This window comes from Schistocerca nitens, chromosome 6 (assembly GCF_023898315.1).
Source record: "Schistocerca nitens isolate TAMUIC-IGC-003100 chromosome 6, iqSchNite1.1, whole genome shotgun sequence".
NCBI lineage: Eukaryota > Metazoa > Arthropoda > Insecta > Orthoptera > Acrididae > Schistocerca > Schistocerca nitens.
In genome coordinates this window covers 343438557-343454255 of record NC_064619.1, presented here as the reverse complement: position 1 = coordinate 343454255, position 15699 = coordinate 343438557, and the positions used below count along the sequence as shown (strand labels likewise).

The 15699-nt window shown below is 39.8% G+C and overlaps 1 protein-coding gene across 1 annotated transcript in view; it reads right to left on the bottom strand.

Annotated features, from left to right (window-relative positions):
• The window catches only part of LOC126262794 (ribitol-5-phosphate transferase FKTN-like), a 119482-nt gene that overhangs the window by 44201 nt on the left and 59582 nt on the right, over window positions 1-15699 (bottom strand). The window contains exon 3 of the mRNA XM_049959616.1: window positions 14292-14832. Coding sequence (XP_049815573.1) covers window positions 14292-14832 — 541 coding nt within the window. The remainder of the gene's footprint in view (window positions 1-14291; window positions 14833-15699) is intronic.

Below are 15699 nucleotides of genomic sequence, written 5' to 3'. Positions count from 1 at the left end.
GACACCTGTCTGTCTGTCTCTGTCATTCCTCCATAGCGAAGAGTTTGCACTGAAGGGAGGAGGGTACATGAGGGACTTCCAGTTTCTGTCAGGCAGACATCAATGTTCAGACCATTGTGAATATGGATTCTGGAGATGCCAGAAAGACTACTTTGACAGCAATATTTTCGTGGTTCTTTTTTTCTGCCTGCCTTGAGAACGTATTATCATCAACAGTAGATTCTGCTGCCATCATTGTCTTAGCTTTAAACTTAATTATTGCTTTAACCATTGCTGCAGGTTGATGCCCTCTATTCAAATGCCAATGTATGGGTTTTAAAACAAGTCTTTGGTACAGGTTGTTTCAATTCCAAGGTGAATGATGTCACAAAAGTAAGTGGCTATGTGGCCTTAAATGCCTTCTTTGTCTCAGAGTCCGAAATTAGTTGAGTAATCTATACCTCTGTGATTTTCTTCTCTTCAATGAGTACTTGAAATTCTCTCTCCCAAACTAGATGGTGTTAGGAGAAACTGACACACATGGACAGATAGTGCAGTGAGTGTTCGATCTGTGGGCAGCTGAATCACATATTCAGCACACAGCCAGAAGTTTGCAAACCATAGCGGTCTGACCAAAGCGTTGAAATTTAAAGCAGCACATAGGGTTAGGTACGTAGGAAGTAAATTTAAGCCAGACAAAAGCCATGCATTGTACCTGGGAAACTTGGATAAACTGATCCTGAGAATAAAATATGGTGTCTTCTTGAGCTCACTGCTCAGTCTTTTCATGAAATTCTTTACTTTGGTGGCATGTTGACTTTCCCAGTCATTTTGCAGTTATTTGGCATTTCTATCCATATTTCAGAAGATTTCAACAGTCTTCCAGTAATTTCATTATCTCCGCCCCCCCCCCCTTTGTAGTGGGCTGGCCAGCACAAACTTCCACTGCTGTAGCCGCACTGACTGCAGCCACAGGCGCTGACTCCATGAGGCCTGAGGGGGCCCGAGCCCCCCCCAAAAATTATTAGTTACTTTATGCTTTGTAAAATCACAAAATTATGTTGGAATTTTTTTTATTTTCCTTGTTTTATGATAGTTACCTTTTAAAATACATTCAGTAATGAGTTAAAACAAATAATTATTATGGTAGTAAGCACATTAACTGAAAACAAGTGGTGTGAATCATGATAGTGTTATGGTGCTCTGGGCACACTTAGAATTTGTCCTGGTGCGCAAACCTACCGGTAAAGTCTGGCGCCAGCGGGCCAGCGCTGTGGCCACGACGATATCAAAAGGATGGGAGCAGAAGCACCTGGAACCCTGCGCCTCGGTTCGCCTTGATGCTTCGAGACATTATGAAGCTGTGGCTATATAAAGCCTGCCTTGCTGTTGCAGTCATTCAGTGTGGATAGTTTTGTTCAGTGCATGCTGCAGACGTGTTTAATGTTCCGACTTTAGTGTCTATTGGACTATTTTATATGACTATACTTTATTCGTTTTCTTTAGTCTCTTAGTGCATTGTGAATTAAGTTGGCAATGGATACATTTGTTACCAAAAAGGTGCGTTTAGAAGTTGATGACACTGCATGTCAAGCTCCAACAATTATTATGTTGTCAACTGGTTCATCATCTTCAGGCAAGAACCGTTCACAGCCGAAACCTCGACATTCCAATAAGCGAATATCATTTCGGAAGTCTTGGTTGATCAAGTATACACGGATAGAACATGAAGCATCTACCGAAAAAGTTTTTTGAAAAACCTGCAAAGAGGCAGACGCTAAAAATCTATTACACTTTTCTTCAAAAGAAGATTCATTTACTTTTGTAGGGTTTTCTAACTGGAAAAAGGCTTTGAAAAAATTCAATCTTCATGAATATACGTTTACGCATAAAGAATGTATTCTGAAACTAAATTCTATCACTAACTGAAGTGTGGCATCCCAACTGAATGAACAGTTAGATAGTGATATGCAGAAAGGCCATTTAGCTCTTGAGACCATTTTTACTACCGTCCAATTTCTATACCAAAAAGGACTAGCAATTAGAGGGCACAAAGATGTAAATTCAATTTTTTTTCAATTGTTGGAACTCCGAAAGAATGACATATCTGAGTTTAAAGATTGGTTAGGGCATTTGGGGTATAAGTGGATGTCCCATTGATCTACTAGAAACGTCTGTGTTGAGAAAGGTATTGGCTTCAATCATGAAGACTGAAATTTTTTCTATTATCGTTGACAAAACAAACGATTCTTCGATTCACGATCAAGTGTCATTTTTTATTCATACTGTTGATGATTCCTTAATCACCAATGAAGGCTTTATTGGCTTATAAAAGACCCCCAACACTGAATCACAAACTCTGTTTAGTATTTTAAAAAGATGTTTTTACTTGTCTTGATTTGTTAATGGATAACATAAGAGGACAGTGCTATGATGGTGCCTCGAATATGAGAGGTAAGTTCAAAGGACTAAAAAAGTTAGTTGTTTATATTACAACCAAAAGCATGTTATGTGCACTACACTGCTCACAGTTAAGACTTGGCAATTGTAGACAGTCTCTGCCATCTTATTTCTATAAGGGATATTATGGCTTTAGCCAAGGACTTAATGAAACACTGTAAGGGCATCCAACAAAAGGATGGGACTTTTCAGAAGCATATGCTGTGGGAGCGCCAACGACCAAGATGGTCTACGACCCCTTTTCCCAACTCGATAGACTATGCAAGCTTCTCATATCTTGAGAATATTGAAAAACTTTCATGAACTTCTAGAGTTTTTTGAAACTTTCCTAAAGAGGACAAAACAGAGGCAGGTTACAAATGTGCAGGCTACCTTGAGTCAATGTTACAATTCAAGATTTATTTCTTTTTACATCTTTATTATCATGCAATGAACCCAGCAGAGGACGTGCCCTCATCTAAGTGTTGCTCATCTGAAAAAAATATATGACGACTTGATCTGTATACTGAATGGAAGGCGTGATAGTTTTGAACACTTTTGGGAATTGTGTTTAAAAGAAAAACCTTCACAATTTGATGCTCTTTCGCTTCATCGGAATCGAAGTATACCAAAGAAGTATGAAAACAACAATACTTTCAAAACCCCAAAGGAATACTAAAAACTATTTACACTGAAGTTTGTGAAATGGTGCAATCTTGCATTACTGAGCAGTTTGCTTCAACTAGACTCACACAGGTCATTGCAGTTGAACAAGAGTGCTTGCTTTTAGTAAACAGAGGTGAAATAAATTTGTGAAAATAACCGAGTTTTTCAGAAATGACCTAGACACTGAGAGAGTGTGCTTATGCTTGAATATGTTAGCCGATATCGCTAATAAAAAACAACTAGACTTAAAAAACATGCGTGATGTAAGAAAGTACATTACGCAAGAGTCTGCAGTTGGAGAACTGTTTTGTGAAATAGTGAAGTGCATTAAGCTTCTCCAAGTAGTTCCAATCACAGTAGCAACTACAGAACAGTCATTTAGTGCCCTTAGATGTCTGAAGTCATATCTCCGATCAACAATTCGACAGAAGCGATTGAACAACTTGGCTGTTCTTCATTCCCACTGAGATGTTTTGGATGAATTGGATATCTGACCAGTCATCAACGACTTCATATTCAGTAATCCAGTCAGATAGTCGATATTTGCACCTTTTTAAAGACACCCTAGCCCTAATACAAGCATTTAGAGCAATATTAAACATCTTTATAAAATAGAGAATTAAATACATACATAATGTTAAATTTTCAGTTTGGAAATATTAGTCTTAGTTTAGTGCTGTATTACTATCGTACTGTTGTTGTTTTCAAATACTTAAATATTTTTCGGGTGTAAGACCCAATTAAAACCCGCTATTTACATACTTTTTGACTGAAAGTATTAGGCATACTGTATCAACTTTATGAACTGTATTAAAGCATTAACTTTGAGTTATTGTTTATATTTAATGAACCCTGAGCCTTATTCAAAGCAAGCTTGAATCAGCTATTTCACTTATTAATAAAAGTGCTTTTACTGCGCAACAGCAATATTTTATGTTTTATTGTTTTAATGATAAGTTAGGATTTATTTAAATATAATTTCAGTTTTTTCAGAGCTATATATTCACTGCTCTGTATTAGTCTGTAAGCATGATTATTACTTTAACTTATATTAGCTTTTTATGAAAATACTGTGCATGTTTATGCTTTGTTTCTTTTTTCAAAGCCAAAAAATGTGTCAGGCTTGTCAAGTTTCCTGTAGTGTCAAGTTATCAAGAGTCCAGTTTTCGAAGGTCTAATGCTGATCATATGACTCTAAAATACTTAAAAAAAACTTTAGAACTCACTATTTTTCACCAAAAATTCAGAAAATTTCCCGGGGCAAGACCCCCAGTATGCCCCCACCCCCACCCAATATTTTTTATAGGTCAGTGCCCCTGACTGCTGCAATTATATACTGCAGCATTCTGTCGTAACAGTTGGCCTTAGTATGTCAATATGTAAGCAACCAGCAATTCATAATTCAGGACACTCCTGTAGTGTTGTAACAGGGGAGCTACGTGATGCTTGTGCCATCTGCATGGCAACACACTTGACCCTAGTGTGTAAGTGCTAGATGCCCAGATGGCAAAAGGTATAAAGCCGGTGACTGCTATGAAGTGAGTTATTGTTGTGTAGCCACAAGAAGCATCGGCATTCTACTGCTGTCCGCTCATGTGGACATTGCCCTCATCCTACAGGACCACCCACAATACTGTCCCACATCACCTCTGATGGGTCAAACTAGGACCCTTCTAGCCACTGACCTGCGTAGTGTCTATTGTTAGACGTAGTCAGCCAGACATTGGGATCCAGAGTTCATTCTCCAGGTGCTGCCACCAGCTGCTGCTGGGTCAGACTGCCAGCAGCATACCTTTGCTGGCCAGTAAAACCAGCAACTGATGTAGCTATTCTATGTTGTCAACACAGTGGTCACTAAAATATACTCAGAATTTAAAGTTATATGTGGCTGTCAGTGTTCACCATTTGGCACAGCCAGGAGCAATGCGCCATTCATCATGGCAGGCATTAACAAACACAACAATTTGTGAATTCTTGAAAAGTTACAAATGGGAATCATTAGAATATCCTACATAGAATGCTGATATGGCTCCCAGTGATGGTCACACTTCCCCCAACATGGAAAAATGGCAATCTGCACAGCAGTTTGCACAGAGTGAGGAGCTTCAAAATGCCCTTGAATCATGGTTAAGGATGTAGAGTTCTACAATGCTGTAATACAAAAGATAGTCCATTTGCTAGAGTGCCTTAAAGTCACATGAAATTATATTACAAAGTAACTAAAAGTTGTAGCTTTAATATTTATGTAGTAACAAGTGGGGATTTTCTTAGTGACCAGTTGATTACATTCCCACAAGTGTTGGTAAATTCTTGAGTTGTTTTATGTAGTTCATGTATTACCTTGTTCATATCACACACAGTGGACTAAGTTTTAGACTGTAATGCAGAAATTGCCTCAAGATGTACAGGTCTACTACTTTAAGTGCTCTAATATGTCTATTGATGCACATGTTCACAAAACTGAAAAGCGGTTACAGCAGACATGATGTTGATTTACATATATGCCCACAAGTATCACCTGCCAATGGCTTAAAAACTGAATTAAGCCTTTAGTGAATGCCTGTATAAAAGCAAATTTTAAATTTTGACAAAAAGTTTGCAGACTGTTGGAATCCTGGTTTCTGCCTTAAATGTCTGGAAGTTCCTTTCCAAACTGCCACAGTAATCTAACGTTGTCCCACTAGTCTCTAGCTTTCAGTTAGTTACGTGCAAAAATAATAATTTAAAATTAATAAAACACAAAATGCTAGTACAAAAACCTGAAGTTTTAAGTGAACCACAGTTTCTGTAATGTGCGTGAAGATGAGTGCACACACCATAAACTAGTAGTAGAGAACACAACAAACCATTGCGAAGTGACTAGTAGCAGACAATCTTTCATAAATCTGAATGTTTTGATAGAATCTCATGTATAAACCTGGAAATAAAAATGACTTTCATCAAGTTAGCAACATTCTCCTCTAAATACTAACGATCTCTTTTCTATCTGTGATAACATTTCAGTAGGAGGAACCCACCATTGTCATCTACAACGTTACGAAGTCTACTACGTTATCAAGGCCTATACTCCACTTCTTTGTGCATATCCAGCCACATCTCCAATGTAAAATGCATGCCTGAACCTTCAGCTGCTTCTTGAGGTGTGTGTGTGTGTGTGTGTGTGTGTGTGTGTGTGTGTGTGTGTGTGTGTGTGTGTTACTGGCTATGCATGTGAGCTTCAGTATCTTCAAGAGGGAAATTACACATGAAATACGTTCTAGGAGCAAATATACATTATGTGGCACAACAGGGTTTTAGAACATAAATGTCAAATTAAGGTAAATGTGTCCTTTTTGAGACCTTCCTGATATTATAACTGCTCCATTGGTACAGGGACATCATACAACAAGACAGCTACTAGCCATCTTCTGGTACTTACTGATGTGTAGCTGCAATGGCTTGCTAATATATACTGTGGCTCGTTGTATACGCGCCGGTGCCAAGAGGTGGGACTATGACATCACCACTGACAAATCATAGAGCACAGCAATATTCAGTGTAGAGAAATGATCCAGGATCTTTGCATGTGTGATGTGGGAAAAGCGTACCCACAAATCGCAGCTCAGCACACATATGAACAGAGAGTTGGTGTCCAGTTTAAGTGTGGAAACTCCGCTTCCCTGCCTGTGCTGACATGGATTTGTTCGTCTATGGCCAACAGTACTTTAGTACTGCCAATGCTAGTTCCCATGCCTTGCTGAGTTGAATTCATGTATCACTGTTAATCAGGTCATTACATACACATATTTTGATTGCTGCTTTAATGGTGGAGCACCAGTATGAGGAAGTGGATGAAAAGATCTTTGTCTCTACGTAGTCTGTGCTATGTTCAGTGTCAAGACAGTATTCAGCCACAGCAGACTTTTCAGGCTGATCCAATCTGGTGTGATGTCTTCGTTCAGCCCATCTATCCTTAACATTGCAAAATGTCTGGCCAATGCATACCTTCCTGGCTTGGGATTTCATATATCCTTAGGAGACTAAGACTTAGGTTGCCTTTAACAGAACCCAGCATTGTTTGCACTTGTGCTGGAGGGCAGAAGACATTTTACTTGATGTTTCTTGAACAGCCTGCTGATCGTAAAGGACACGCCATCAACATCGGGTAGAAAAACTATCCTCGTGAAGTTCTCTGTTTCTTCTAGCTGTTCTTGAAGTTTATTGTGTGTAACTTGAAATGCGTTACAAAACTGTTTATCAGAGTATCTGTTTTGTACAAACACAGAGTGAAGATGGCTAAGCTCTGCTGATACGCTCCCTGCATCTAAGATAACTCTAGCCCTATGAATGACGGTCTGTAATATGCCACTGCACTGAGATGGACGAAGGGAGTTCATAGCTTGAAGATATAGGTCACTGAGTTGGTACACGAAACACACTGTAACCCGAGGAACCAACTTCTTTTCTGAGGACCAAGACATATAAGAATGTGAGGTCTCCATCTTTCTTCACTTCCATGGTGAAGCAAACATTTGAATGGAGGAAGTTTAGGTGTTCCAGAAATGCAGGAAGCGTAGCGGTCCCATGTGGCCATACTACAAAGATGTCGTTCACATATCTCCAGAAACATTTAGATTTCAACACCACTGACTGAAGTGCTTTTTCCTCAAAGTCTTCCATAAAAAGGTTAGCTACTATGGGGAACAGGGGCCACTCATAAGAACACCATTAGTTTGCTCAAAATATTGTTCATTAAATAAAATTAACTAAAGGTAAGCACTTGTTTCAGTGGAAGTAAGATGTCCTCCTCCAACTTAGCACCTACTTAGCTCAAACTGATGGTGCTGCTACGGGTAGCTCTTTGCCTTCCATAGTAGTTAATCTTTTTATGGAAGACTTTGAGGAAAAGGCACTACAGTCAGCAGTGTTGAAATCTAAATGTTTCTGGAGATATGTGGACGACATCTTTTTAGTATGGCCACATGGGACAGCAATGCTTCCTCCATTTCTGGAACACCTAAACACTCTCCAACCGAGCACTTGCTTCACCATAGAAGTGGACAAAAATGGAGACCTTCCATTCTTGGATGGCTTGGTCTGCAGAAAATAAGACGGTTCCTTGGTCAGATGATTAAAGGGACCAAAGTACTTGATCATCAGGCCCTTTTTTTGTGAACAGACAGGTCTACATGACTGTACATCAGAGATAGCCTACCACGCAAAACCCAGGGGAAGAAAACCTCAAAGTCTAGCAAATGTAGACGAAGGCTAGGTGAGGGGGTGAGGGGGGTGGGGGAGAAAGAGAGAAAGAGAAAGAGAAAGAGAGAGAGAGAAGAAGAAGAAGAAGAAGAAGAAGAAGAAGAAGAAGAAGAAGAAAGGGGGGATGTAGGAAAAAAGGCAAGTAAGGTGCGCTGTCTAGGGAGCGGCTGGAAGTTCCCAAAAGAAGAATGCAATGGGGTCACATACAGCCCTCACGCCCACCACTTATCAGAGATTGGATGGTTGATTTGGGGGAGGGGATCAAACAGTGAGGTCATCAGTCCCATCGGATTAGGGAAGGACGGGGAAGGAAGTCGGCCGTGCCCATTCAAAGGAACCATTCCAGCATTTGCCTGAAGTGATTTAGAGAAATCATGGAAAATCTAAATCAAGATGGCCGGATGCCAGTTTGAACCATTTGTGCCACCTCACTCGGTCTTACCAGAGAACCCCACTCAGAAACTGCCTAGAAGAAACTAGCAATATGGGCAGGGCAACAGAAACACAGACAGACATAAGACAAACAAGTTGGACAGCCCAAGCAGGAGGGGGGAAAGGAAAAGTAAGAGACCAGGTAGGGTGTGGGTCGAGATGGACCAGCAAGCCCAGACAGCCGCAGCCTGGTCTCAGCAGAGGAGGTAACAGTGTTCTGCCAACCCCCCCACGGGACGATAAGTTTAAGTGGCCCTCCTTTAAGGAGAGTGGCAAAAGTCCCCTTCACGAATAAAACATACAACTAAGGCAGCCACTTAGGCCTCATCTCCTAACACCATGGGTAGTTTATCAGGGAGATTAAGAGTCCACAGCAGGGTAGCTAGTTTAGGGCAGTCCACCAAAATGTTGACCACAGTCAAATGGGAACCACAATGACAGTGGGGTGGGCCTCGCATAGCAGGAGGTGACCATGAGTCAGCCGAGTATGGCTGATGCGAAGCTGGCAAAGGATAGTAGAGTCCTCCTAAGAGGCCTGCATGGGCATGGACGACCTCCACACATTCGTAATCTTCTTCATCACCCCTAGTTTGTTCGGTGAAGTAACACTGAGCCATTTGTATTCCAGATACTTACAACTTGATGGCATAATACCAAATGGAGGTCCGTTTCTGGAATACCAATCTCAAGAGTCAGCTTACTGGTAACGAGTTTGGCTAAGCTATCAGCGAGTTCCTTCCCTAGGATACAAGGTTGACCAGGGTCCAGATGAAGGTCACTGAGTTTTCACATTGTTCAAGGGCATACAAAGAATCCTTGATACCTCTGACCAAGGACGGCGAGGGTAATACTGGCAGAAGAGCATGAGAGACGGCTACCATCTCCGCACTGAAAACACTACAGCCATACGGTAAGGAGCACACGTTAGTATGCCCTGCACGAGTACAAGCAAAGCCTACATGACCAGCAACCATCGAGCCATCAGTATGAACTACTCCCGAACCCCAGAGGGGCACACCACGGAGGTGTTTGTGAGTGGGCCTGGGCGAAAAGTAGTAGAGGAAACAACAGGAATTCAGAGAGGAGGTGCTGGATGTGGACTGTGATCGTAATCCCTGATCTGGGCTGTCATTGCAGGAGATGAGTTTCCATGTTTAGAAAGAGGAGACGGTAGTTTGGATACTTAATGGAGCTGTGAACATGTGCAGCATACTAACAAGCTGTTGTTGGCACCTGATCCACAATGGAGGGACTCCAATGTCCGTGAGTAAGCTGTTCACAGGGCTGGTCACAGCGTGTCTCATGAACTAACTCACACTGACCTTTATCTACGAACTATAAGCTGCCATCACCCATCGTAGGGCTTTACTTATCTCAGATGCAGGAAGCTTATCAGCAGAGCTTAGCCATCTTTGCTTTGTGTTTGTACTAAACAGGTACTCTGGTAAACAGATTCAGTCTTCACACTTAAACCCCAAGAACAGTCAGAAAAAAATTGACAACTCCACGAGGAAGGTTTTCTACCATATTTTGCTGGTGTGTACTTTAAGATCAATAGGCTGTTCAAGAAACATCAAGTAAAATATGTCTTCTGCCCTCCACAAGTGCAAGTGATGCTGTGTTCTGTTAAAGACAACCTAGGTCTAAGGAGACTAAGGTGTGTTGTCCTGCTAAGGATAGAAGTGCTGAACATTGACAGCACACCACATTAGATCAGCCAGACAAGTCTGCTACGGCTGAATACTGTCTTGACATGGGACATGGCATAAACTATAGAGAGAGAAAAATCCTTACATCTGCTTCCACGTACTGGTACTCGATCATTAAAGCAGTAGTCGAAATACATATAAGTAATGACCTGATTAACTGTGAAAGGATTTCAACCCAGCATGGTATGAGAACCACCATTTGTGGTACACTTAGGTATCATTGGCCATAGATAAACAAAACCGCATAACCAGAAGGAGAATTGGAGTTTGCACACTCAAACTGGGCACCAACACACTACCCGCGCGTGAGCTGGGCCGCGATTTGTGGCCACACTCTTCCCACATCATGCACACAAAGACTGTCACCCGTTTCACTGCAATGAATGTCGTCATGCTCTATGATTTGTCTATGATGATGTTATAGCCCCACCCCTTGGTGCCTGTACTTTTCTATTGAGCCAACTTAAATACTGGTGAGCCACTGCAGAAACACGTCTGTCGGCAGCGAAAGATAGTGAGCAGCTGTCTCATTGAAATTTTGTGCAGCTTCCACAACACTGTCAGACACGATGCCTGTGAACCATTAAAGCAAAGGCAAACTTTTTTATTGTGCTGGCTAATACTACAATTATCAATAATCACAACATTTTTATGGGGAGATTCAGAGGTTCTACTATATGGGCAGTGTTAATACTGCCATTAATCATATTTCTGTTGTAAGTTATAGCAAAAATAAGAAACAGCCAACACACACAAGTTGACCATAAAGTATGTACGAATCTAATTACTAGTTCCAGAGTTCAAACCTCAGGTGATCCAAGGAATTTTTCTGGCAGTGTATATTTCATCTCTGGCAATGAATTGTTAACATAAAAAGTGTCTAGTTGTGGCATGGTGTGAAGCCCACTTCGAACTGTAGGTCCCTCTATAACATGTTGACTAGATCAGTTCAAATGACTGAACGAATGCCAGGCCACACTACCTCCAATACACCCATGCTTCATAGCATTCTTCATGTTGAGGACAGCTTTACAAACCCCTGACCTTCCCCTTGTAAGTGCATACAGTCTCTGTCAACAACTACATAACCAGCAAAATAGAAAAAGTATATGTAAACTTCATAATCTCTGAAAATTAAGTGTAACTATTGTACTAACATGTTGGGAAATCTTATGAACTGATGTTGCCTAAAAACCAGAAACAAAAAACATGAATTACCATGAAAATAATAATAATAATAATAATTTTAAAATAATTGGAGAAATTCATGACATAAGTAATGCACCACCACTATGATGACAGTTCTAATGGGCATGCTCCATGCAGGGGCATGCTTATAAGATGGTAACACCATTGCTCCACAGTTGCTGGTACCATTTTCCACTTCAGCTACGTCATTTTTGTAATGGCTGACGAAAGAGCTCATCAGCCTGACTCCAGTAGGAAAGCATCCAGGTCACACCGTGCATCTTGTATTAGCAATTACTGCTTATATGGTGTGTGTGTGTGTGTGTGTGTGTGTGTGTGTGTGTGTGTGTGTGTGTGTGTGTGTGTGTGTGTGTCATTAATGGGTTGATCAAGCAATTGTATTTTACTTACATCTGTGTACCATGTCCTGTTTAAATAAACCTTGTGTAACAACAGCACAGAAATTGAAATACTTCATTTCTTGATTAGATGTACGGAAACCCAATGAGGCATAGGAATATTTAACCTTAATAGAAATTTTTATATTTTCCTTGTCTTCTATTTTTAATCTAGGTGTAATAATGCTGTTACACCACCAGCAGATTAATGGATCTATAAATAAATATTTCAGTTCCAGCATTAATATTGCCAACATGAACAGATATGAAACAGCGTCTCACTCTGCTGAAAAATCATCATCATCATCATCATCATCATTATCATTATATTACTACTATTGAGCCATTAACTTATTTTACAAAATTACTCAAAATAATCATGCAGTTCTGATTAGTCATTTACAAACAGGTTAACATTCTGAAGAACAACAAAAAATTCATCATCATCTCTTTAAGTATTCTGAAAGCAGATCAGACAGAAACATTCACACATACTTGAGAAACAATGTACAGGATGACTTTTAATCATCAAAATAAAAGAAAAAAATATACAGTGTGGTCCATTGATAGTGACAGAGCCAAATATCTCACGAGATAAGCATCATACAAAAAAACTACAAAGAACGAAACTCGCCTAGCTTGGAGGGGGAAACCACATGGAGCTATGGTTGGCCCGCTAGATGGGGCTCCCATATGTCAAACGGATATCAACTGCGTTTTCTTAAATAGGAACCCCCATTTTTTATTACATATTAGTGTAGTGTGTAAAGAAATATGAATGTTTTAGTTGGACCATTTTTTCGCTTTGTGATAGATGGCGCTGTAATATTCACAAACATATAAGTACATGGTATCACGTAACATTCCACCACTGCGGACGGTATTCACTTCGTGATACATTACCCATGTTAAAATGGACCGTTTACATTATTTAAGGAAACAGGAAGTGTTAGGCCACATTTGAAACGTCAACCACGACCTGCAACAAATGATGATGCCCAAGTACATGTTTTAGCTGTTGTCACGACTAATCTGCATATCAGCAGCAGACAAATTGCACGAGAATCGGGAATCTCAAAAACGTTGGTGTTGAGAATGCTACATCAAAATCGATTCCACCCGTACCATATTTCTACGCACCAGAAATTGCATTGCAACGAGTTTGAACATCGTGTACAGTTCAGCCACTGGGCACAAGAGAAATTACGGGATGATGACAGATTTTTTGCACACATTCTATTTAGTGACGAAGTGTCATTCACCGACAGCGGTAACGTAAACCGGCATAATATGCACTATTGGGCATCGGAAAATCCACGATGGCTGCGACAAGTGGAACATCAGCGACCTTGGCGGGTTAATGTATGGTGCAGCATTATGGGAGGAAGGATAATTGGCCTCTATTAGATCGATGGCAGTCTAAATGGTGCAATGTATGCTGATTTCCTACGTAATGTTCTACTGATGTTACTACAAGATGTTTCACTGCATGACAGAATGGCGATGTACTTCCAACATGATGGATGTCCGGCATGTGTGTGTGTGTGTGTGTGTGTGTGTGTGTGTGTGTGTCTAATTTTGATGAAGGCCTTACTGACCAAAAGCTATATTTGTGACAGTCTTTTGTTGTGACCACCTGCAATTCAGCATCTCCGCTATATGATGAGCAGCAACTTTCCTTTTCACAGTAAAGTATGGATCAGTGACAATAACAAATGTAATTGTTGGGTTCAAATTAATGATATCATATCATATCATCAATGATATCATATCATTAATTTAAAGTATGGATCAGTTACAGTAAACTAACTAACAGTTGTTGGATTCCACTGAGGTGGCAGCTCATCGATAGTATTTCCACAGCATTGAATTTCTTAAAACATTTATCTGAATGCCCTACTACTGGCGACAAGAAAGAAAAAGAGAAAGAAGAAGAGTACTCATTCATTATCAAATTCAAACAACAGAAATAGAGTTGGCACAAATGCAAGACTTTAAGAAGATATTTAATCATGGGCTTTTGGAACAAGATGTTCCTTCAGATGAAGTGAAAGAACTGACAGGACAAATAACAAAGTGTTTTCCATGAGAACAAGTACACACAGATATACAGGAGTATCAGGTGACAACAGACATAAAATTATTTATTGCAGCATTCAACGGCTAGGATGTAAGTATTATTCTTCTGTATTCAATCTATACTGAACTTTTAATTTAGTAAATCAATTTATTTTTGACTCACCAAGACATGTACCACTGCTCAGCCAAAATCTAACTCCTATTGAATCAAGTATTGTTTTAGTTCGCGATAAAAGCTTCCATGCTCTATGTGAAAATCTCAAGGCCTCGTGTGATTTATCTTTTCCATACTTCTGATAAAACTGATGAGCACTTTGATGTCTGCACTCAAGAAACCGAGAGTTTAATGAATCATGTAGAAAGTCTGGAATATTCTTTGGCACGTAGAATGCAGTACCATGTAAGTCAAGTTTTTCTGTCACAAATTTGTCATAAGCACCTTCATGATTCATAAAACTAAAGCCTTGGTTGACTCCAAGACTAAACAATTGATGAAGAGCATCTGGGTCACTGTGAATACTCCCGTGCCACCAAAAATTTGCTTCACGGTCATGGAATAAAACTAACTGGATCACCGCCTTGTGCTTCAAGAAAACGCACACTGGGAGGTCAGAATCGCCAGTCGGCAGTTTCTCTACTGGATGCACATTGTGAAATACAACTGTCTTGAAACCTTCATCTTCAGCCCTCCTAACCAAAACTTCCTGGAACACAGATAAAACAAACAATCACTCCCAAGACAGTAACTGAATAAATATGTTTGAATACAAGAAATAAAGTGTACTTAAAAATCATATTTGATGAAGTTCATGGGTTTTGCAATCCATGAAATATGGGTGTGTAGTGGCATATAATCTAAGGAGAGGTGTGTCTTTCCATACTTACTGGTTTCATTTTGTTGAACCAAGTCTGAAGTGACTAACCCAGTGCTTGTTGAAAGAGATAATGAATGCCACAAAAAATTAAACCTTGGGAAACTTTATGAACTTACTGTAGGTTGCTAATCTGAAATTTCTTCAGACACTGTGTTATGCCTTGATCAAACAGAGCAACACAGAAAGAAAAAGTTGTCCACTTATCAGATATCACAAAACCCTACACACACACACAAACAAAAGCTGAAGTGTTTATTAGCTTCCAGCAATACATCGTAGAAAAAATGATGAAAGAACATAAGAGCTTCAGATGATTAGGCAAGAGAGTCAACCACTATCCCCACTCCGTGTATAGCACTGCAGCACAGCATAATAAATAATTCAGCAATGAAATATCATCAGGCAAGTTTTGAAGATATGGTAAGTTAAAAGCATGGCAATGGGTAAACAATACATTAAAGATAAAGAAGGAAGAGATGTAACAAAAACTCAGACAAAGAATTTACATTTAAGCACCAATGTATTGTTACTAGCTAGAGTTTACCCATCATTATTTGTTTGTACTTTCATTTCTGTTAATTCATGTAGATATTATTCAGTAGGATGTCTATAATAAACTAATATAGTAATCTGCACAAATATTACATTTTCTTTGTTTACAAGAATGATTAACTATGGATGAAAACAGCAAAAGAA